At 42.9% G+C, this 23,882-nt stretch overlaps 1 protein-coding gene across 10 annotated transcripts in view; it reads left to right on the top strand.

The window, feature by feature from the left end:
* LOC146379835 (platelet-derived growth factor receptor beta-like) overlaps positions 1-19,557 on the top strand; it is a 35,741-nt gene extending 16,184 nt beyond the window's left edge. For all 10 annotated transcript variants that reach the window (XM_084941072.1, XM_084941069.1, XM_084941070.1 and 7 more), the window contains 11 exons: positions 4,939-5,043; positions 6,064-6,166; positions 6,238-6,359; positions 6,508-6,623; positions 16,736-16,858; positions 16,947-17,058; positions 17,636-17,735; positions 17,818-17,923; positions 17,999-18,104; positions 18,952-19,084; positions 19,174-19,557. In XM_084941072.1, the coding sequence (XP_084797198.1) occupies positions 4,939-5,043; positions 6,064-6,166; positions 6,238-6,359; positions 6,508-6,623; positions 16,736-16,858; positions 16,947-17,058; positions 17,636-17,735; positions 17,818-17,923; positions 17,999-18,104; positions 18,952-19,084; positions 19,174-19,276 (1,229 nt within the window). In that variant the 3' untranslated portion in view covers positions 19,277-19,557. The remainder of the gene's footprint in view (positions 1-4,938; positions 5,044-6,063; positions 6,167-6,237; positions 6,360-6,507; positions 6,624-16,735; positions 16,859-16,946; positions 17,059-17,635; positions 17,736-17,817; positions 17,924-17,998; positions 18,105-18,951; positions 19,085-19,173) is intronic.
* Positions 19,558-23,882: the final 4,325 nt, after the last annotated feature.

Raw genomic sequence — 23,882 nt, 5'->3', positions numbered from 1 at the left:
TCTGCACTGAATCATACTTGTTATTAATCTCTGTCTCTCTTCCACAGCATGTCTTTATCCTGTCTTCCTTCTCTCACTGAAACTTGTCGCAGCAGATGGCCCCGCCCCTCCCTGAGCCTGGTTCTGCCGGAGGTTTCTTCCTGTTAAAAGGGAGTTTTTCCTTCCCACTGTTGCCAAAGTGCTTGCTCATAGGGGGTCATATGATTGTTGGGGTTTTTTTCTGTATGTATTATTGTAGGGTGTAAATTACAATATAAAGTGCCTTGAGACGACTGTTGTTGTGATTGGTGCTGTATAAATACAACTGAATTGAACTAAATTGATTGAAACATTAATTAAAGGCAGGACTTCTTTGAGCAGTTTTGTAGGAATGGGGTCTAAAAGACACATTGATGGTTTGGAAGAAGTAATTACGAAGTTAACTCAGAAAGATCAATTGGAGAAAAGACTCTAAATGAGTATCAATGGTACTGAAAGTAGCTGTAGATAATGTTACATCTGTGAGATGATTATGAGTCATTTTTCTCTAATGGTTAAAATCTTATTTGCGAAGACGCTCATGAAGTCATTACTAGTTAATGTTGAAGGATTAGTTGGTTCAACGGTGCTCTGACTTTTTGTCAGCCTGGCTACAGAGCTGAAGAGAAACCTGGGGTTGTTCTTATTTTCTTCAATCAGTGATGAATAGTAAGATGTTCTGGCTTTGCGGAGGGCTTTCTTATAAAGCAACAAACTATTTCTCCAGGCTAAATGATGATCCTCTAAATTTGTGACACGCCATTTCCTCTCCAGCTTACGAGTCATCTGCTTTAGGCTACGTGTTTTAGAATTATACCACGGAGTCAAGTACTTCTGATTTAAGGCCTTAGTTTTCACCGGAGCTACAGTATCCAGAGTCGTACGTAGTGAGGAGGTAAAATTATCCTTCTAAGACCCGAACTCTTCCACAGCATGCATTTTTAATTTCTCTTTGATATTTGGGCTAATTGGGACCCGATGAATGTAAAAACAAAGAATCACCAGATTTTTTTTTACCTAATTTTTGTTTCTAAGAAAAATCAGAGCCACATATGAGGATTTTTGTTTAAAATTTCGATAGAACAGTAGCAGTATAATGTCCTCGTAAGTGGATATCAGGCAGTTGTAGAGCAAAATTGAGTATTTTGGTCTAAATAACCCAAAATGTGATGTCCACATATGTGGACGCCAGGTCCTAGGAGGTTAATAACAAGATGATTGACCTCTGTTGGAGTAGCGTTCAGGTAGCTGCTCTGCTCTGTGTTGGTACAGGGCATTGAAGATGATAACAGTGGGTGGACTATATTCTTAAACTTAGTTACAGCGCTTTCAGAAAGTCATCTACTGTGATGAAGTCTACTCTCCACTGCTGTGTAATCAATTATTGTAAATGTAAATGTTATCAGGAAATGTTTAGGGTAAGGAAATGATAAGGACAGACTGAATGGAAGTCTCTGGACCCTGCTGTTCAAAGATGGACCAGTCTGTGAGATCAAGACAGTCCTGTAGTTGGAGAAGAACATCATCTGGCCACATTTTCATGACCCAGGTGTTTGGAGAGGTGGCTTTTTTGAGAGGGGTGTAGGCAGGGACAAGAAGCAGAGAGAGGTTGTCAGATTGTCTCAGGTGGGGGGAGCAGTGTCACTCTGTAAGCCTGCCTCATGTCACCATACACATGGTTGACTGTCCTATCCCCCTGGTAGAATCCTTAACAAGTTGGTGGAATTTCAATCCAAAGTAAAGTCGAGGCTTAGGCCGAGGCTGATGTCTGTTAGTTCCTGACGACTGAAAGTGATCAGTGAGTTGCAGGAAGAAGCAAAGAAAAGGCATGAAAAACCCAAAAAGGTGCACAGTAGTTGGGAGCGCTATGCCGCTGCATACCTATGTGCTATCGTATGTGCTGCCATCTTGAGGGGGTTTAATACTTTGGCCAGATTTCTAGAAATGAGAGCTGCTCCATCCAAAGTATCCCCTAAGAAGACCAGGTTTCCTCCAGAAACTTTCCCAATTATCTATGAAGCCCGCATCGTTTTTTTGGACACCACTCAGACAGCCAGCAATTTAAGGAGAACGTGCGGCTAAACATGTCACTCCTGGTCTGATTGGGGAGGGGACCAGAGAAAAATACAGAGTCCCACATTGTTTTGGCAAAGTTACACACCGATTCAATATTGATTTCAGTGACCTCCGATTGACGTAACCTGGGTGTCATTACAGCCAGTCTGAAAAGCAGTTTCACCAACAGGTTCCTTCAACAGAATTCAGCATTAATGAATCAATGGTAAAGAAGTGGAAGAAGAGCAGTTTTTGGCTTGCACCATATTCCAAAAGTGCTTCGTCTCTTTGCCATTACTGTCACCCGGCAGAATTTGCAGATTTCATTTGCAGCCGCTGCAATGCTTTCGACCAAAACAGGCGCAGCTTGATGACACACATGTGCTATTGCGGTAGAGCGGTATAGTTAAAATCCCTACTGTTGGCCAAATTTATATAGTTTCTACCGTATACCATTTAAACCGCCCACCCCTATTTATACCTATATGTAGCACTTATGTGGGTTTATATACAGTACCAATGGATAATAACCAAGGTGATTAGTAATGTCGGCTAGTATCAGAAGAGTAAGAATGACTCTTAGAGCTCTGGTACAGAGAAATGAATGACAGAGAAACCAGACAAAGCACAGTTGTGTGGCTTAAAGGAAAATTTAGTGATTTAAGCCTTTTTTTAAAAAGATATTTTTTTAAACAACACAGAATTACAACACATTTTAACAAAGATTTGAAGTATATAAAATTTCCCCCAAAGTAGCAAATAAATAAATGAAATTAAATTAAATTGTGCACAAGTAAAGAATGAGTCTTTTAGGTCCAAATGGTACCAGTGGGGCCCATGACAAATGGATGTATTGCAACAAAGTTCTGTCCAATGAGAAGTGTGTGCGTGTGTACTTGTACAGTGCAGGATTGCAGTCCATCAATGTGTAAAAGAGTGTGCGCACATATGTGTATTGTCCACTAGAATCTCAGGTTGGCTCCAATGAACACTGGAATACTCTGGAATCTGGAATCGCTGAACTGGTCCTTGGATTCGTCCCAAATAAATAAGTATATCACTCCTTTTAAGAAATGGAATAATGTGCAAAAAATTATCAGAAACTGAACAAAGTGCATATAATCAATTTCAATAACATGTAAACAGGTGACTTCAGTCTACTAATAGGAATATTAACATAGATGTGCTTCACGTACCATAGGCCTAATAGTACAAGTGGAAATACACTAAAAATTACCTCCACATATCCATTACTGAGCATAGTAAAATAACCGATTGACATCAAAACAGTATAAGGAAGGTGTCGCTCTGTCCTCTATGATAGCAAACACAAAACTGTACTTCATGAACAATATCAGTTTAAATGGTTTTTAACTTGTTAGAGGTTAATTTCTCCAGCTTACCGATAAAAAAGTTTTAGCCCACCTGCTCTGATCGGCTGTAGAAGCAAGACACTAAAACTTGGGAGCTGGTACTAAAGAGGGACAAGAGCTACCTAGAGCTTTACCGATTGGCTTGCACGAGAGGAGTGGAATAAAACAATAGGCTCTCATCAGAGCTCATCAACACTTGGAAAAAAAAATCCCTTGTTTAACCAAAACATAACTATAAATCTGCGTCCCTTTTAGGTTTACATAAATATATTGATTTTGTTTCACTGTCATTAAAGAAGGACTATAAGAGCAGAAACAATGAACATGAAATGTGATGATTTTAGAAACTGGGTTACACCTATTTCTATATTTATCTATCAATATCTCTGTTTCTACACTAATTTTATATGAGTGCTTGTTGGTTATTGTATATTTGCTACTATGACAACTCAGTTTACCTCTGGGATTAATAGTTTTTCAGATTCTGATTCTGAGTTATAATTTTACTGAATTTACATTTGCCCTTAGCCAGCAGTTTTACATTTCCCTCAATGTCGCCTGCTCTGGCCCCTGGAAGACAATTGACTATGATTGCCGGTGTCTGTAGCTTCACATGTCTGAGAACAAAATCATCAATTACCAGAGTTTGACCCCCGGCGGGTGTGTCGCCGAGTGGGGAAAAATGGTTAGACACATGAACAGGTTGGTGGTGTACCTGGAGCTTTTGTTTAAGACAATGCTTCCTCCTCACCGTCACCCAGCCGCCCTCTTTCCCCAGCTGCTTGGGGTCTGTCGGGGAACAGCTAGCGGGGCCTACGCTATCTTTGGCTGCCCCAGCTACAGGGGCCTGGCTAGCTACGGGTGAATGAAGGGTGCGAAGCCGAGTCTCCAATTCAGTAATCCTGGCCTCCAGAGCTGCAAATATGCTGCATTTGTTACAAGTATCATTACTGCTAAAGGAGGCTGAAGAGTAACTAAACATCTGACACAATGAGCAGGAAAGCGCAGGAGGGAAACGTGAAGAGGCCATGCTGCTAGCGAGTGCGTTATAAGCTAAGCTAAGCTAGCGAAACAGTAAAGACACAGTGAGTGAATACTTTGGCTATAAATTAGGTAGTGAGTACACAGAGACTGTGCTTTTGATGAAGTAAGTGAAGATTATGCTGTGAAATAAAATGTTATCTGTAGGTGTTTTATTAAATTGGCTGCACAGGTGAGCTACACAAACAGAACAGGAAGTGATACTCTACCGCAGAGAGAGCCAACACCAAATGACAGCGCCACATACTGTCTAACTGTGTGTCTGTGACACTCTATCTGACTGTCTGTCTGTCTCTTGTCTGTTTGTATGTCTGACAAACTCTTCCTGACTGTTTTTTTTTTTGTCTGTCTGTCTGAATGTATCTGTTTGTCTGTAGGTCTGTCTCTCTGTCTTTCTGTTGGTTGGGCTATCTACCCATCTGTCTGACTGACTGACTCTGTCTTTCTGCAGCGAGAAGTGATGCAGTTCAGTCTCTGATGTCAGAGTTGAAGGTTTTGGTTCATCTCGGTCCTCACCTGAATGTTGTCAACCTGCTGGGAGCCTGCACGAGAGGAGGTCTCAGTTTACTCCTGATATAATCTTTGTTTAATCCCAAAGTGTTCTTCATATAACCCTAATATCATTCTTAAACAAATCCAGACATATCTCCAAAGGTTGATCATCAAAGGTTGTTCATCTGGACGCAGCGTTTTCAGTGGGAGAAACGTTTCGTCACTCATCCAAGTGACTTCTTCAGTCTCAGCTGACTGCAGGTTTCCCAAATCTTATAAACAGTACTTTTGCATAATGACTGAAACCAGCCCACTGAAGAACCTGGCCTCCCAGCCCATTGTTCCTTCAGTGGTTTCGCTGGTTTCAGTCATTATGCAAATGTACTGTTTATAAGATTTGGGAAACCTGCAGTCAGCTGAGACTGAAGAAGTCACTTGGATGAGTGACGAAACGTTTCTGAAACTGAAAATGCTACACCTCTGTCAGTGCGCCCCAGTGCAGCTGTGGCTACAATGTAGCTTGCCATCATCAGTGTGTGAATGTGTGTGTGAATGGGTGAATGACTGAATGTAGTGTAAAGTTCTTTGGGGTCCCTAGGGACCAAGTAAAGCGCTATACAAATACAGGCCATTTACCATTTTATGTCCAGATGAACAGAATCAGCTTTTGGAGATTTACTTACCTGGATGATTGAGCATGCATCAAGACATAATCCAGACATAATTCCAAGCAAATACAGAATTAATCCTCTCCTAATCCTCATTTATTTCTAGACTATTCTTTTCCCGAGTATTCACAAACTAATGTCTATCCTACAGTAAGTAATTTTATTTTTATTTATTTACAAGTTTCCAACTTAACCATGACTGATTATGACCAACACTAATGAGTGAACAGGTGAGGCACACCGACTGTACATAGCGGAGATTAAACAGAGCTGTTCTTATTATCTGCAGTATCCTGGGATTATAATTCATGGAGATACTTGACTTAGTTCTAACCCAAGTCTTAGTCCTAAACCATCTCCAATGCTGTCCATACTCAAACTGATGCTAACTTAATCCTGACATGTCACCTGTGCAGGTCCCGTCTATCTGATCACTGAGTTCTGTTGTCATGGAGACCTGGTGAACTACCTGCAGAGGAACAAACATACCTTTCTACATGGAGACACACAGACCAAGAGGTCTGTCACACACCCACACCCACACACACATGTAGATTCTGTCCAGTGCTGACTCACCGGCTCATTCACAGTGACAATGATGGAGGTTACATAGACATGAACAAGGAGGAGAGCGCTCAGTACGTTGCCATGAAGGAGCTCAGCTACGCCGACATCGAACCCGCCGTATACGAGACACCGTACACGCCTGCAGGTGATGGCTGCACACAGTTATGGCCATAAATATGTGGACACACCACACTCCTACCTGCAGAGTCAAGTCACTGAACATTAATATTAAGAAGCTGTTCCATGGACCAGTATGGGATATCTCTGGTTTAACTGGTGTTGTTCTACTTCAGACCAGCAGGAGGCATCATCGCTGCTCCTCAGTGACAGTCCTCTCCTCAGCCTCAATGATCTCATCAGCTTCTCTTACCAGATTGTTCAGGCTATGGACTTCCTATCATCTAGAAAGGTACTAACACTCATAAACACAAATTGTTCAGTATGTACCTGTCACATGACCATAGGTGATGGGGCCTGATTATTTAAGACGTTGAATGTGAGGAGCAGGATTTTGAATTCTGGATTTAACAGGGAGCCATTGCAGCAGAGTGAAGAGTATGCGTGAAGAGTTCGTGGGGTCCTCCACAATACTGGTGGCTTTGTGGATGCAGTGAGTGCAATAAGTGTCTGATTACTAGCTAAGTCAATCAGAGGTCAATAAAGTCAATATTGAATCAGTGTGTAACTTTGCCAAAACAATTGTGGGACTCTGTAGATTTCTCTGGTCCCCTCCCCAATTGGACAAGGAGTGGCATGTTTAGCCGCATCTTCTCCTTAAATTGCTGGCTGTCTGAGTGGTGTCAAAAACAATGGGGGCTTCACCAGGAGTGCAGAGGTAGGTTGAGTATCCAAAATTGTGCTCAAGTAAGAGTAGCATTACTTTAAAATATTGTTACTCAAGTAAAAGTGAAAAGTAGTCATTCAAAAAATTACTCAAGTAAGAGTAAAGAGGCTACACTGACGCTAGGTAGTGTGACGATCCAGCGAGGAAGCAGCATCTCCTGCCGTCTTAAGTAGTCTGCCAGGAATAATGCTTGTGATGAGAAGCTAGAGCAGAATCAGTGTGAATGAGCCACACGTGTGCATTAAGGGTGGGTTCAGAGGCGGGGAAGCAAAGTCCAGTTCCCCCCTGGTGGGAAACAAAAACACACCACACTCTCTCCAGATGCTGAGAACTATGACAATAAATACACAAATTGTAGTATTTTCCAAAAGAATATATTTAAAAACATTAACAAATTAAAGCTGCAAGCAGTGTTAAGAGGGCCCTCGTACCCCGGCGTGTCGAGCCACGCCCATCACCTACGTCCAGCAGGTCCTATCTAATGTCACACTGATGGATTTAATGCGTAGAAGAACAAGATAAAATTTCATTTTGTTCAGTGATGATTATACTCTACTTTGCATTTCCTCTTTCCACTAGGTGGCGCTCTAACCATTACTGAGAAATGGCATATCAAACATTTTTGAGCTTGGCTCTCATCATGCCTGTGAAGTTTGGGAGAGACTGGGCATTGTGTCTTTGACTGACAGCAGTTTCGTGCTTTTTGGCGAGTGCTTAAAACTCCGCGTGACGCCATGGCCATGCCATTTCACCAAACGTAAAAAGCTTCGCAATATAACATTACAAACATCTTTAGATTCCATTCACTGACAATCACATCAGTCTGATGAGATCCTTAGGAGGAGGTTGTTAAAGTACGAGGCCTGAAAAGAAGGAAAAATGTCACCAAAATTACACCTTCAATTGACAATGGCTGACTTTCTGTTGGATTTGAGGTATTGCTCCAAGACACCTTTTTGTACATCTTGATATCTTACATAAACTTCCCAAGTTTCAGAGTCATAGATCAAACATAGGGCAAGGGTATTTTGAAGTTTTGTAGGGGGTGCTGTGGAGCCATTTTGCAATATTTAATGAAAATGATCAGACAAAAAGAAAGCCTTCCTCACATTGGAGGTGTGTGCCAGATTTCAAGATTTTTTTGAGGTTTCCAAGCCCCTCAAAAGCTACATCATGTTTCATGGTAAAAATGGTAAATGGCCTGTATTTGTGTAGTGCTTTACATAGTCCCTAGGGACCCCAAAGCGCTTTACACTACATTCAGTCATCCACCCATTCACACACACATTCACACACTGGTGATGGCAGCTACATTGTAGCCAGAGCTGCCCTGGGGCGCACTGACAGAGGTGAATCATGGTGAATCACCTTGCCACACGGGTGCGCCATTCAATTTAAATTCACAATTAGAATAGAATAGGAGTAATCCTTTAATTGTCCCACAAGGGGAAATTCGGTTGTAACAGCAGCACAAACAAACAGGACACAGGACACAGAGCAGTAACATACAATGTTTTTACATATTTACATCAAGGACAATAGTTACCAAAATCAGAGTACTGTACAGTTATTAAAATTAAATATAATTATGACACTGAAACATCATTGGGGACTGATGTTTATTCTCACCACTTTTCAGATGAATCTGATCATCATGTGAGGAGCAGTACATCAAAGTGTAAGACATGACATTTCCTGTTCCCACTAGGTGGCGCTCTGAGTATTCCTGACAATGTGCATATCAGTCTGTTCAGGGTGGGAGTGTTATCCTGCTTGTGAAGTTTGGGGGCGATCAGACTGGATTCCTTTAAGTTATAGCAATTTTGGTCTTCATGGCGACACATCAATGTTCGCCCTGCTGCTGGGGTCACGCCCTTTGCCGAAAACTCACAGTTTCCAATATGGTAAATGGTAAATGGCCTGTATTTATATAGCGCTTTACTAGTCCCTAAGGACCCCAAAGCGCTTTACACATCCAGTCATCCACACATTCACACACTGGTGATGGCAGCTACATTGTAGCCACAGCCACCCTGGGGCGCACTGACAGAGGCGAGGCTGCCGGACACTGGCGCCACCAGGCCCTCTGATCACCACCAGTAGGCAACGGGTGAAGTGTCTTGCCCAAGGACACAACAATCGAGACTGTCGAAGCCGGGGCTCGAACCGGCAATCTTCCGATTACAAGGCGAACTCCCAACTCGATCGCCCCCAATACAGCCCAAGACCAACTCCTTAAGGCTTTCCTAGAGAAATTTAAGGCTGCTGAGGTCACTAATCTCTATACTGCACACCAAAGTTTAAAACATGACATTTCCTGTTCCCACTAAGTGGCGCTCTCCCCAATGTCAAATGCGTTGCATTGATGGGCTCATGACTTTTTTGTTTGTCAAAATTTGGGCAAAATTTTATTCACGTAGCTCAAAGTTTGTGTTCTTGGGACTTCATTTAACAATGTATAGGTGGCGCTCCAGACCATTTTGCAATGCTCATATGTGAAACCATTAAAACATGTAATTTTTCACCAGACCTGACATGTGTGCAAAATTTCATGAGTTTTTGAGCATGGTAAACTTGTGCTTTTGTTTTCACTGAATATTATTATTAGTATTATTATTATTATTATTAATAAACGAAGCAGATACAAAAGGGCCTTCGCGGTCTCAGGGCTCGGGCCCCAATTAAGGCACAACAATTCTAATTTCCAGATTTCGGTTTTTCACAACATAAAACTTTTTAACCAATACATACAATAAATAATATAAATATATAAACAGAGCAAACCATATCCAGTGATAAGAATGTGCTGTAGACTTTAAAGTCACTTTTAATCCAAATGGTACAGTAGCCTCAGAGAAAACATTAGAACATGTACATACAAGCCAGTTTACTTTACCATAAACTATATGGGTGTGCATCTATTTCTGCATATTTAGCAAAAATGTGCCATTTCTTCGCTCAGTGAAATGATGGTTAAGCTTCAGCAGCAGTTTGCTCTCAAGGTTCTTGCTGTGGAGCTGTAACTGTTTAGCAGTGAACAGGAGTCCTGCCTTACTAAGAAGTCCTTCACAAGCTCCAGATGCAGGAAGAGCAGTATTGATTTTAAATGACAGGTTCTTGATGTGGGGAAAGCCATGCAATAGATTCACACCTCCAGTAAACAGACATGAAAGGCACCTCTCCTGCTACTCGGCTCCTGGCTTTCCTGACCCCATGGATCCAAAGAAGTCATCTTCATCAGACAGGCTGCTGTTTATGCTGGCCTCATCCAGCTCTGTGTCTAGGTGATGTCTGATGAAGTTCAGACCTGTGGAAAGATGTATGGTTTTCAAAAGAATGAGGTCTGGGCATTATAGTGCTGTATAGCCTGCCAAGCTGCGGATGTTTGGCATAAAAATGTTGTCACACTGGAGATGTTTTTTACTAACTCTTGTTGAAAAACAAAATGTTGTCATTCATATCCCGCACAAACAGTTTGCAATGAATTCCAGATTAAGTTTAAAATAGGAACGTATGCAAGGCTAAGCAGTGCTAGCTAATAGATCCTCCTTGCACGTTTTGGCTGTTACTCCAGGGAAAGACGAGAAAGATGGTGATGAAAGCCGTGACTGGCTGCAAAAAGATGAAACCCCGTCCCTTCCAACCAAAGGGAAGGGAGACGGATGAAGCTAGCCTCCTAACACAGGCTGTTTAAACTAAAGCTGCTGTTTCACATAATAAACCCTGTCAACCGCAGCATTGCCTTCTGATTTAAATGGTAAATGGCCTGTATTTGTATAGTGCTTTACTTAGTCCCTAAGGACCCCAAAGCGCTTTACACTACATTCAGTCATCCACCCATTCACACACACATTCACACACTTTAACAGTTAAAGCAGTAGAGACAAGCTGTGTTTACATTTGCGTGGAACTCTAACTTCATTAACCAGGCTAGCTGTTAGCTTATAGCTCACACAGTTTGTGGGTGATAGGCTATCTCAAACTTATCTCACCACAACGTGGCACCGAAAATATGATGTGATTCTAGTTTGGTCAAACTCAGGAAGGAAGGAGGAAACCGCCTCCATATCCCCGCAGTCATGTGACGGACCTCTCCACAGGGAAGAAGTGAACAAGGCCAAGGTCCAATCCTCGAGGTCCAGTGTCCTAAAACTATTAAACATGCCCTCACTGCAACACACCAGAATAAAATTATTAGGTCATTAGCAAGTACTTGACTGCATGCTGAGGTGGCAATTCAGCCATTTAATTCATGTGTGTTGGACTACGGACATATCAAAAAGTTGTTGACACAACATTAGACTGAAGTCCACCTCGCCACAGCTAAAAAAAAATTTAGAGTAAACTTACCTGGACACAGTTAGACAAGTTGAGTTTTTTCATGCTGAAATGTTGGTTTGTTGTGGCTCACACTGAAGTCACCGCATTATAAAGCTGTTCTTGTAAGCGAAACATTCTTTGTATTTGAGGCCAAGGGTGTTCATCCTCTTCAATTCTAGCGGAGATGGTTGCCTTTCCCATGTTATTATGTGTTTCATCTTTCTTGGGCCACTCTGCCCGCCATAGTGTATAACTGGTCTTGTGACTGCATGCCTACATCTGATTTTTGAAAGAGGTACAGGAAACTCCACTGGTGGCACAATCTGTTATTTCTAGTATTATCTAATGTTTGAAATTAATTACTATTTTTTGTTAAGTAATGAGTCAAATATTGCCAAATATAGAAGAATAACAGTAGTTCCTTCTTCACAAATGTACTCCAGTATGAGTAAAAAGTATGGTGCAATAAAGGTACTGCTAGGAGTACTTTTTTTTTTCAAAAACGTACTCAAGTAAATGTAAAAGAGTAAATCAAACTCGTTACTATCCACCTCTGCAGGAGTGCCATGTTTAGCCACATGTTCACTTAAATTGCTGGCTGTCTGAGTGGTGTCCAAAAAACGATATGGGCTTCATAGATAATTGGGAAACTTTCTGTAGGAAACCTGGTCTTGTTAGGAGAGATGGCATCCAACCCCCCAAAATATGACTATCCAGAGTTGAGACCAGAAAGCAGAGTTGCAGTATTACACGCCTCTCTGCAGCTTCTCTCCTCCTATTACCCCCCAAAACCCCATCTCCATAGAGACTGTGTCAGCTCCCAAACAGACAAAAACCAAACTAAAAACCAGCAATTTAAACACAAAATATATATATAGTACGCACAACAGCACAAAAGAGTAAAACAGGGAAATTTATTATATTATTATTATTATTATCTTCATGATTATTATTATTAAACATTAAGTCTCTCTCTTCCGAGTCTTTGTTAGTATACTCTGCCTTACAGTGTGTAAGGCAGAGTATACTAACAAAGACTCATTAGTTCCCAGAATTTAACAAAATTATGCAAACTCTGCCTCAAAAAAACTAAGTGAAGCTTACTTAAGATGACTGTTAGGACAACTTATTCATTGCAAGTAAAATGCAATACAATACAAATTTATTAATATAGCACATTTAAAACCAGGGGTACACAAAGTGCTTCACGAAGCAATAGACAATAAATCATTATACTGAGCAATGAAAAATTAAAAACACAGTAAAATGAAGGACAAGCTAAATCATTAGTGAGTAGAGATAGGGAGAATACATAATAATCTAGGGAAAGATGCAGCGATTAAGAAACGAGAATTAACAAGGGAAAAAAGACGGTTTAAATAGTAAGTTTTCAAGCGTGCTTTAAAAGATTGAATGGTGCCAGAGGCACGAATGGTAACAGGGAGACTATTAAGAGGTATGGTGCATGGTCACCTCTAGTCTTCAGACGGTGCCTGGGTTAAGCCAGGAGTAACTGTCCAGATGATCGCAATGAACGGCCGGGAGTATAAAGACTGAGGAGGTCAGTAAGATAGTCTGGTGCATGGTTGTTTAGGCATTTGAAAGTAAGCAACAGCACTTTGAAATCGATACGAAATTTAATAGGCAGCCAATGTAAGTCAGAAAGCACAGGGGTAATGGAGGCGAATTTACTAGTTCCAGTTAGGAGGCGAGCCGCAGCATTCTGGACAATTTGTAATCGTTGGAGGTGAACGAGTTGGAGTCCAGAGTAGAGAGAGTTACAATAATCAAGTCTGGAGGTCACGAAGGCATGGATAATTTTTTCAAGGTCTTTGCACAGTATTAACCACTCGACCTTAGGAATTTGGCGCAATTGGAAAAAAACAGATCTAACCACAGAGGAAACCTGTTTGTCCAGCTTAAATGAACTACCCAGGAGAACACCTAGATTACTTAGCATGTGGATAAGATCCACATGCTCCACCAAAAAATCCATAGCTTCATCAGCCGAAGAGGAAGTGCAACACTTGGGTTCCATAATATCAGGATCAAGGCAGACAGAATTTAGAAAGGCCGAAGTGAAATTAGCCACAGTGTCAGAGGTGATTATACATACAGGGCGACAGGGATCACTAGTGTTCATATGTGTTACACTTAAGTCGGTATTAAACATACCCAGAAAATGATCAGAGATGCCAACATTGTCAATGTCCTTATTGCTAATATCCGGGCGATATGAGAAGACCAGATCCAGCATGTGGCCTTTAACACGTGTCGGTGCACTCACCCATTGTGTAAGGTTAAAAGAGTCAGCTAAGACAAGGAAATCCTTGGCTAAAGAGTCCCGCTTGCAGCACATATGTATATTAAAATCACCAGAAATAAGAACACGGTCATAATTTAGAAAAAGATCAAAAATCAGCAAATTCGGAAATAAAAGACTTATTATGTCTGGGTGGCCGATAAATCACAGCGCTGAGAGTCATAGGGGAGCCACTAAGTTCCAAAAATTGAGCCTCAAAGCTAGAGAAGGTGGGAGAAGGCAGTCGCCGAAATTTAAGTTTGTTTTTAAAGACCATGGCTCCACCATTCCCTGAGAGTCTTGGTAATCTGAAAAAAAAAAAAACAGTCAGGGGGAAGGAGTTTGGAGAAGCCTCCAAAAGTTGATTCTGTTCATCTGGAAAGGAAAAAAGCTCACTGGGGCGAATCCAAGTTTCGGTCAGGAACAACACATCCAGGTGCAGAGTAAGGAAAAGATCATTTAGAAAGAATGCTTACTACGCTTCCTGATGGACCTTTTAAACAGGGTGGGTGGAGGCAGGCAGATTGTTTACATAGACAGACAGGTACGCAGCAGTGTAGCGTCTCCAAAATCCCGATGTGGATCCGACTCATGAAAAAGTGGTAGCTGGAAATTTAACAAAGTTAGCCGATCATATGTGATTAACGTGTTATTCTCAGAGAGGCACAAAGCTAAAACAAGAAGCACACAACAGTCAAAATAAAAAGTACGAAAACAGAAACGGGGGTAACAAGAGGTAGGAGGACACCTCTTGTTACACAGTACAGAGTACTAAGAATGAATTGATGTTCCTGACTATGCAATACTAATTGTTTACTCACTGGCAAACATTTCAAGTGCTACTAAATAAAAAAAATCAATTTGTGGTAGCATACTACTTTAAATTTTGCTTACACACGAATTAAATGCAAATCAGTCCAACTTTTATTTTCAAAAGCAAAAATCCAGAGGGAGAAAAACCAGAAAATTATTTAGAAGCTGATTTGATCCTTAATGGCTGTGCAGCCATTATAACTTACAACACAGAAGGTCAATGTTGACCTCATACAACCAAATTAGACTAGCACATTCCTACAAGCAGGGCTCTAGACTAATTTTTTGCCACGGTTGCACTTGTGTGCCTAACTTTTTTTTTAGGCACACCAGCACAAAAGTTAGGTGCATCCAAATTGTTCAACCGCATTGCTTAAAACCGCAGTTTTACATGTGCACTTTTTGGGGGGGGAAATTGCTGTCCATACAGACAATATTGATTTGTAAATAATTAACTAACAATCTTGTCAATACAAAGTTCTTTATTTGGAGCACAGTTCTACAAGAAAGATAAGTTACTGAAAAAGTGCTTGTGCTTAAAGTGCTTTGGCTCTCTTTGGTGATATTGTAGACAATGTTAAACTTAATGATCACATCGGCCTCCTCTGACGACCTGTTTGCTGCTGCCTGCCACTGAAAGGCAGTGGGGAGAGGGGATACTTGGGCAGTACATTTATCGCAGCATATAATGTGTTTTCTGGATACACTGCTGCTTTTTCAGCATTCAGAGATTGATGGCTCCGTGTCAGAGCTGGCTGTGAATTTCAGACGGATCAGGCCTTAACTTAACAAAAAAGTTACCAATCGTTCTTTTCATTTTTTCTCATTACCCACAGCTACATCCACTTCTGTCGGGCCTAGGCTACTCACTAGGGCTGGGTATCATCACTGATTTCTATAATCCATTCGATTCCGATTCACAAAGTCCTGATTCTATTCAATTTTGTCTCAGACATTCAGAAATATTATAATTCTGATCCTTTATCAGTACTGACAATTGTGAGACTTCATCAGAGGTGTGAGCATCACAGCAGATGTCTTTGTGTCAAAGAAACTGAGAATAAAACACAGAAAAACATGGAGATTTTCCTGGTTTTTATAGCAGATAAACTTAAAAATATTCTGCAATATTCTGCAATTTTGCATAGTTTTTAAAAGTTTAAGTTTCTTCAGTATTGAACAGCAGAAATTAGGCTTTCTTGTCTGAGGTCATTTAAGTTAAAAAAAAAAAAAAAAAAAAAACAGCCAACAGCGGCCGACAGCGCTGTAGGCAACGGTAGACTGGTGGGTAATAAGCGAATGAATAATGCAGAAAACAGAGATTTGAGATGGGAAACTGTTCTTGAAGTACACAGAGAGAGAGAGAGAACTGTGCATGAAGTCTGATTTTATCGTGGTGGAAGCAAAACAGCAAAAGTAAGAGTGAATAAATGACGACATTTATCAAATGTGAATCATAGTTTGGATCTTCTTTTGCTGCTGGTCAGTGAATTTTGGTTGGAGACAGACAAAACCTGCAGTTCAGAATCAGCGCAAAAAGACGTAAACTCAATGGCCGTCGGGTGAGAAAGCCGAGAAAGACAAAGCTGATTCTGATGCGTCGGGTCTGTGTTTACTTCTTTGTGCAGAATCCGTATACCTGCTCTCATTTGCTGTTTGGTGGTTGTTGAAATAGTTCTGAGAGCTTTAACCTGAGATTCTGGCGTTTCTGGCAAAATACAGTAATATTTAAAAGTCGATTCAGGATTTAATGAATCGATATCGCTTTATTCAAGCTATTCAGAGAGGTCCCGCCCCTGACTATCTCTGATTGGTTTAGACCATGATAGGGGCATAATGTGTTGCAGAGAATTTTTTTTTTTTTTTTACTCGAAAAGTTGGTCGCACCGGTGCGACCTAGGATTTTTTTTTAGTCGCACCATTGAAAAATTTGGTCGCATTTGGACCAAATTGGTTGCACTCTAGAGGCCTGTACAAGTCTGCTCAAAGAAGTCCTGCCATTAATTAATTCTTCAATCTTAAATATGATCAACCTATCTCTAATAATCAGCTATGTACCACAGTCCACAGTCAACTTTAGGGATTTCCTTACTTGGAGCATGAGCGTGCATCAAGACACCACTGTGCGATGTAACAGGAACAGGAAGTGATACTGAGATACGAGGGTTTTGTTGACCAGTTGATGTACTCACATGTTACCTTGTTTACCCATTTATCTGTATTCGTGTTGTGTGTCCCTCAGTGTGTGCACAGAGATCTGGCGGCGAGGAACATTCTGGTGTGCGAGGGGAAGCTGGTGAAGGTCTGTGACTTTGGTTTGGCCAGAGACCTGCTGAAGGACCAGGATTACATCGCCAGGGGAAACGTTAGTTAACCAGTTCAGTCAACTATACTGAGGGCTCCTGACATCATCAGGTCAGGTGTTCACCTGTGCACCCACCTGTGTGTTTCAGAGCTTCCTGCCGCTGAAGTGGATGTCTCCAGAGAGCATCTTCCAGAACATTTACAGCTCGCAGAGTGATGTTTGGTCCTATGGAGTTCTGCTGTGGGAGATATTCTCTCTGGGTAACCCAGTCTGTCACACCAGTGTCCGGCAGCCTTGCCTCTGTCAGTGCGCCCCAGGGTGGATGTGGCTACAATGTAGCTGCCATCACCAGTGTGTGAATGTGTGTGTGAATGGGTGGATGACTGGTTGTGTAAAGCGCTTTGGGGTCCTTAGGGACTAGTAAAGCGCTATACAAATACAGGCCATTTACCATTTACAGGGGGTGGACTGGTTGAAGTTTATTGATTCTTCTTGCTGACCTTTACCCTTTAAAGTTATACACACAGTTTTAATTTGAAGGTGTAAATTGGTCATTAACTGGAAACCAGTTCAAAACCAGGAAACAGATCCAGGAGCTGGAACAAACCATTACCAGCAACCTCACAGCCCAGAAGAACAGACTTAACTTTAATCAAAGAGAAAAAAGGGAATTTATTGTACATTTCAATCAAAAACAAGAACAAAGGTCCAGACGTCGCTGTGAGATCTCCTTCAGCCTCACACTTCCCTCTGGTCGACTGCGACAGGTGTGTCTGCTCACTACTGTCAGCCTTGTCTCCGCCCCCTCACCACAGGGTTTCTGTGTTTTGGTCCCAGGCTGCAGCCCGTACCCCGACCTCCCCATGACCCAGGAGTTCTACTCTGCTCTGAAGAGAGGATACAGGATGAGTCGACCCGACCACGCTCCTGAGGACATGTATGACACAACGCATGCAGGCGCACACATCAGCTTCCTGTGACAACGCTCAGCATGACCCTCTGCACTTTTCGGTCTGCAGGTACGACGTGATGAAACGCTGCTGGGAAGAGAAACCTCAGTCCAGACCTTCATTCTCTTCACTGCTCATCGCAATGGGCAACATGCTGACTGACGACTATAAACAGGTACCAACACCTGCCTCAGGTAAGCATCACACACCACCTGACCCAGGAGACGCTGACCATGTTGTTGTGTGTCAGCGTTACCTGCAGATTGCCGAAGACTTCCTGAAGGGAGGAAATCCAGCTGTGCACCGATACAAGCAGAGTTTATCCAGAGGTGCAGAGGAGCAGGAGGACGCGCACGGTAACACACACAGTAACACAGACACAGTAACACACGCTAACACACTCTCGCACAGTAACACACACAGTAGCACACGCGGTAACACTCACTCGCACAGTAACACTCATGTTAACACACACACACAGTAACACACACACGCACATTAACACACATGGTAACACTCACGCTAACACACACACTCGCACAGTAACACTCAGGCTAACACACACACGCACATTAACACTCAGGCTAACAAAAAACACTGTAACACACACACACACGTATAGACACACACACAGACCCACACGCACACACACACAGACACACATACAAAAACAAAATCACACAGAGACACACACGCACACACACATACAGACACACACACACACAGATTTACACACACCCACACACACACACACACACACACATACAAAAACAAAATCACACATACAGACACACACACACACACCCACAGACAGACACACATACAGACACACACACCCACACACAGACACACACACACACACGCAGACACACACACACACACCCACAGACAGACACACATACAGACACACACACCCACAGACAGACACACATACACACACACACACACACACACACACACACACAGACAGACACACATACACACACACACACACACAGACACACACACATCCACAGACAGACACACATACAGACACACACACACACACCCACAGACAGACACACATACACACACACACACACACACAGACACACACACACCCACAGACAGACACACATACAGACACACACACCCACAGACACAGACAGGTCACTTTTGAAAGTTAAAGAAGTTTAAAACAAATCCCACCCCCTTTCTTCACAGCAAGCGCCACCTCTCAGGTAAATAGGCCAGAGGCGGAGCCAGTAGAGGCAGGTCCCTCGCATGTCGCTTACATTCTGCCCGTTACCGAAGTCACAATTGAAAGCAGCGGTGGCGCTGCGCTGGACGCAGTCAGGTACGAAACCATGTGATGCGGTCAGGTACGATCCTGCAGGCTACGATGCCTGTGAGGATGATAGAGATGATGCTGTGTTTTCTCTGCAGCCCTTCGATGTCAGACTCTCCCGCCATCTCATACTCTCCCGAAGTGACATCATCAGAGAACAGACAGGAAGCTGTGGGGCCTGAGGAGGAGAGTTGCCTGTGAAGGTTTCACCTGCCTGAAAGTCTGGGGCAGGGTTTAAATAACCCATGCATCTCTGCAAAGGGGCTCCTGTGCCCTGAGTATGGACTGTAGGAGGTTGTGTAACCTTTTTACCTGCAAAGCTTGTTTAGGTCACAGAGTCAGAGTGTGCTGAGTGTGCAGCAGGTCCTGATTCACATTTATAAACTTTAGTATCCTCATGTACTCTGACTTTTCTATCTGTATATCCAAACTGCTGGCCCGTGTCAGGACTGAAGCTCCCATTAAAATGTACTCGTGGATCAGACTGTTCTGATGCTTCCTCATGAGAAACACAACACACACACATATCAGGGTCAACAACAGTCAGCTCACCTCCAATGTTCAGGTGGAGGTTCAGGTGAAGCTAGCAGCTACAGCCACCTGTTTCACCATCCACATCAGTCACAGAGGCCACACCCCTAATAATACCAAGTTCAATACAATTTCTGAACATGAAGCTGCTTTGGTATCTATATAGACCAGTTTGTGTATCAGGCTGTGAGCATGTTTATTTTAACATGGGAGTATATGACTCACTGCTGCCTCTGCTGGACACCAGAGGCACTGCAGTTTTCAGGATTTCTTATTTTTGGTTAGGTGCTGGTGGTGGAGAAGAGTATTTGAGTTTTTAAGTTTAAACCAGATTCAATTCAATTTTATTTATACAGAGCCAAATCACAACAGTCACCTCTTATAAGGTAGACCCTACAATAATACATGCAGAGGGGAGGTGACAAAGAGAAAAAAAACTCTTAGTGTCAGCACGTGAGGACAAGAAACCTGCAGCAGGTGGAGGAGGAGGTTCCCCCTGCAGGTGAGAGCTCAGTATAAAGGGACCTCAGAGCCCTGGAAGCCACGTCCTCTGTGCCAGCTGCATTTCTTCTGCTTCCTGTTGGAGAGCTGGAGGGCAGAAATGTGCTGAATGTCTGAAAATGTTTCCTGTGAAAAGAAGAATCGCTGTGACTCAGCTTCTTCCTCATTTATCCCGCAAAGTTAAAATATTGTGTTAGAAGGCAGCAGGCAAGGGGTTAAAGGACCTCCACGTTACCGCTGTTTACTCCCTGAACTGTGAGAAAGCTCATTAAACCCAAGAAAACCTCCTAAGATCTTGATTGTCGTCACACCATGGATCCCCGAGCAGCTTCCAGGGTTTTTGCTCATTTTAGCAACCGCAGGTTTGAGGCTGACCACAGGAAGTCCCAGAATAATGACATTATTTCACAGACAGTAACACAGACTCTGCCTTAATGAAACTAGACCTCAGGCCCTACAATGAGTCCACCTGTGGTCATGGAAACCAGCTGACAGGTACAGGTGTGCCGCTCCCAGCAGGGCGCTGGTCCCCCAAACATGCCAAAAACCACATTACCACAAACCACAAAGGGCAGTGTGTTGCATTCTAATGCAAGCTTTGCACAGCTGGTAATCACAAAAGACTATTGAAGAAAGATATTTATGCCAAAAGAACTATTTACATTGAAGCAACTAGGTACACACAAAGAATATCAGATAGAGGTCAGCTGACCGCCTGACCTCACCACAGAGCCCGAGTCAACCACACCAACATTCACACAGAGAGGGGAACCCATGGAAACAATAACCCCAAAGCAGATGGTTTGGTCCACCTGTTGGACCTTTACTCCAACCACCTCACACCACTCTTTGGTTCAAGCAGGAATTGCAGCATGCGACCTCTCAGTGACGTGGACGCCATCATTAATCTGCTGAAGGAGCGAACCACCACTGACCAACGAGCAGGGAGGAGCACACGGGTGCACTGAGGCAGGTAAGAAATCATGTTAACCACAGAGGTGTGTGTTCAGCTAGACGTCGACCTCATCGTCTCCAAACATCATCATCATCGTTTATTTATATAGCACTTTAAAAACATACAAGGCTGACCAAAGTGCTGAACAATAGAAACATAATAGATACCATAAGAATTAATAAATACGATAAAATAATAAACATAGCGAAAACAATAAAATATAAGTAAATACAAGTCAGTCAACCACTGAGTCAAAAGCCAGTGAATAAAAATGTGTTTTCAATCTGGATTTAAAAACCAGCACTGATGTCGATCGCCTAATGTGAAGAGGAAGATTATTCCAAAGCTCAGGAGCCACGATAGAGAACTCTCAGTCTCCTCTCAGTTTCAGCCGTGATTTGGGGACTGAGAGCCACAGCTGCTCAGCTGACCGGAAGGAACGAGCGGGGACATAGGGCCTCAGCAAATCAGACAAATATGCAGGTGCCAGACCATTTAAAGATTTAAAAACCAATAAAAGAACTTTAAAATGAATCCTAAATTCAATTGGAAGCCAGTGCAGGGAGGCCAGAACCGGAGTAATGTGCTCAAATTTCCTTCTACCAGATAAAAACCGTGCCGCAGCATTCTGGACTAGTTGCAGGCGTGTCAGAGTGCCCAGTCCAACCCCTATTAAAAGGGAGTTACAATAATCCAAGCGTGAGGTTATAAAAGCGTGGATAACAGTCTCCAAGTCACGCCTTGAAAGAAAAGGTTTAACCTTCGACAGACGCCTGAGATGATAGAATGACGATTTCACCACCCCATTCACGTGGCCATCAAAGGTAAGTGCAGAGTCGATTTTTAACCCAAGATTGGTAATCGAGCTCTTCAGGTGAGGGGTCAGAGCAGCAAGGACAACATCAGGGATATCAGAGGAACGATTCGGGCCGAACAGAATTGCTTCCATTTTACGTTCATTAAAATTTAAAAAGTTTTGAGCCATCCATGACTTAACATCACTAAGGCAATCAAGCAGGAGTCTAATTGGGGAGCTATCAGAACGACTGAAAGGAAAATGAAGCTGGCAATCATCAGCATATAAATGAAATGGAAGACTGAACGCTGGCGCGCATGGCTGGCGCGCCTAACCCTAACCCGTTTTATCCTATTTTAAAGTGTCCTTGGGTGACTTGAAAGGCGCTCATAAATAAAATTTATTATTATCATTATTATTGTTATTAAATGAAACTTTGTGATTACGAAAGATCGCACCCAGTGGCAGGAGATGAAAACAGTAATGGCCCAAGAATAGATCCCTGTGGTACACCCCACGGCAGAGGGGCCACAGAGGACGATGACGAGCCCAACTTAACACAGAAGCTCCTGTTGGAGAGATATGATTTTATCCACAGGAGTGCCAAGCCAGAAATGCCCACACAAAGCTGTAATCGAGAGATCAGCAGGTCGTGATCCACTGTGTCAAATGCAGCAGTTATATCTAGTAGTATAAGCACTACGTGTTTACCACAGTCCGTCGCTACCAGGATATCGTTCATAACCTTTATGAGAGCTGTCTCTGTGCTATGAAACGGCTTAAAGCCGGACTGAAAAACTTCAAACATTTGAGAGTTGTTTAGATAATCCATCAGCTGAGTGTGAACAACCTTTTCCAAGATCTTACTCAGAAAAAGAAATTTAGAGATGGGTCTAAAGTTTGACATTACTGAAATATCTGAGCCTGGCTTCTTAAGTAAGGGATGAATAACTGCATGCTTAAACTCGCTTGGTACTTGTCCTGACAAGAGGCTGGTATTAATTAGGTTCAGAATATGTGGTCCAACAGTAGGAAACACTTTTTTTAGAAAACTGGGATGAGTGACATCATTCGGAGAACCACACGGGTTAGCAGTTAACACAAGCTTCTCTAGTTCAGGTAGAACAATTGGTTGGAAAGCAATAAGCAAATTTAAACAGGGAACATGCACAGCCGGGCCAACAGAAGATAAAGTGGAGGGTCTCAAACTGGCAACCTTATCCACAAAGAAATTAAGAAACTTATTACACATAACCTCAGGAAATTGCAGATCATCAGTCTGAGTGAACGCCACCATTCACACTGGGCGCCGAGCATGAACCCATGAATCAGCTCACTGTGACTCAGGTCGGGTCCTGCTGTGGACAGTTTTTGCTGTGGCTGGTTTTTCTGTGGACGGTTCTACTGTGGGTGGGTTCTGTCTGCTCGGCTTGTTTCAGAAGCTTTTGTGTTTCATTTCCAGGCCGATCGTTTCTGCAGCCCAAACCATTTGTCCCACACTGGGTGAGGATGCCAAGTCTCGCTGTTACCTGAGGGGTCACACTCCCTCCACAGGGGTGGCTGTAGCTCAGGTGGCAGAGCAGGTCAGCCACTAATCAGAAGGTCAGTGGTTCGATCCCAGGCTGCCTCCTGGCTGCATGCCAAATATCCTTGGGCAAGATACTAACCCCATGTTTGCCTACTGGCGGTGGTCAGAGGGCCCGGTGGCGCCAGTGTCCGGCAGCCTCGCCTCTGTCAGTGCAGCGGTGGCTACAATGTAGCTTGCCATTGCCAGTGTGTGAATGGGTGAATGACTGAATGTAGTGTGAAGCGCTTTGGGGTCCTTAGGGACTAGAAAAAAGCGCTATACAAATGCAGGCCATTTACCATTTTACCCGCTCGGTTTATTGTCAGTCCTCACGTCTGATTGGTTATTTAAGCTGTGATAGAGAAAACTGATGTCTACCTGAAACTTTAGTGTTTTATGAACTCAGTCAGCTGCTTCAGGTGGAGCAGGAGGGGAGGAGTCAGAGGGATCACCTGGC

Source organism: Perissodus microlepis, chromosome 10 (genome assembly GCF_051167445.1).
Source record: "Perissodus microlepis isolate ML-2025 ecotype Zambia chromosome 10, ASM5116744v1, whole genome shotgun sequence".
Classification (NCBI taxonomy): domain Eukaryota; kingdom Metazoa; phylum Chordata; class Actinopteri; order Cichliformes; family Cichlidae; genus Perissodus; species Perissodus microlepis.
Note: the sequence above shows the minus strand (reverse complement) of the source record. Positions and strands in the feature narration are given on the sequence as shown.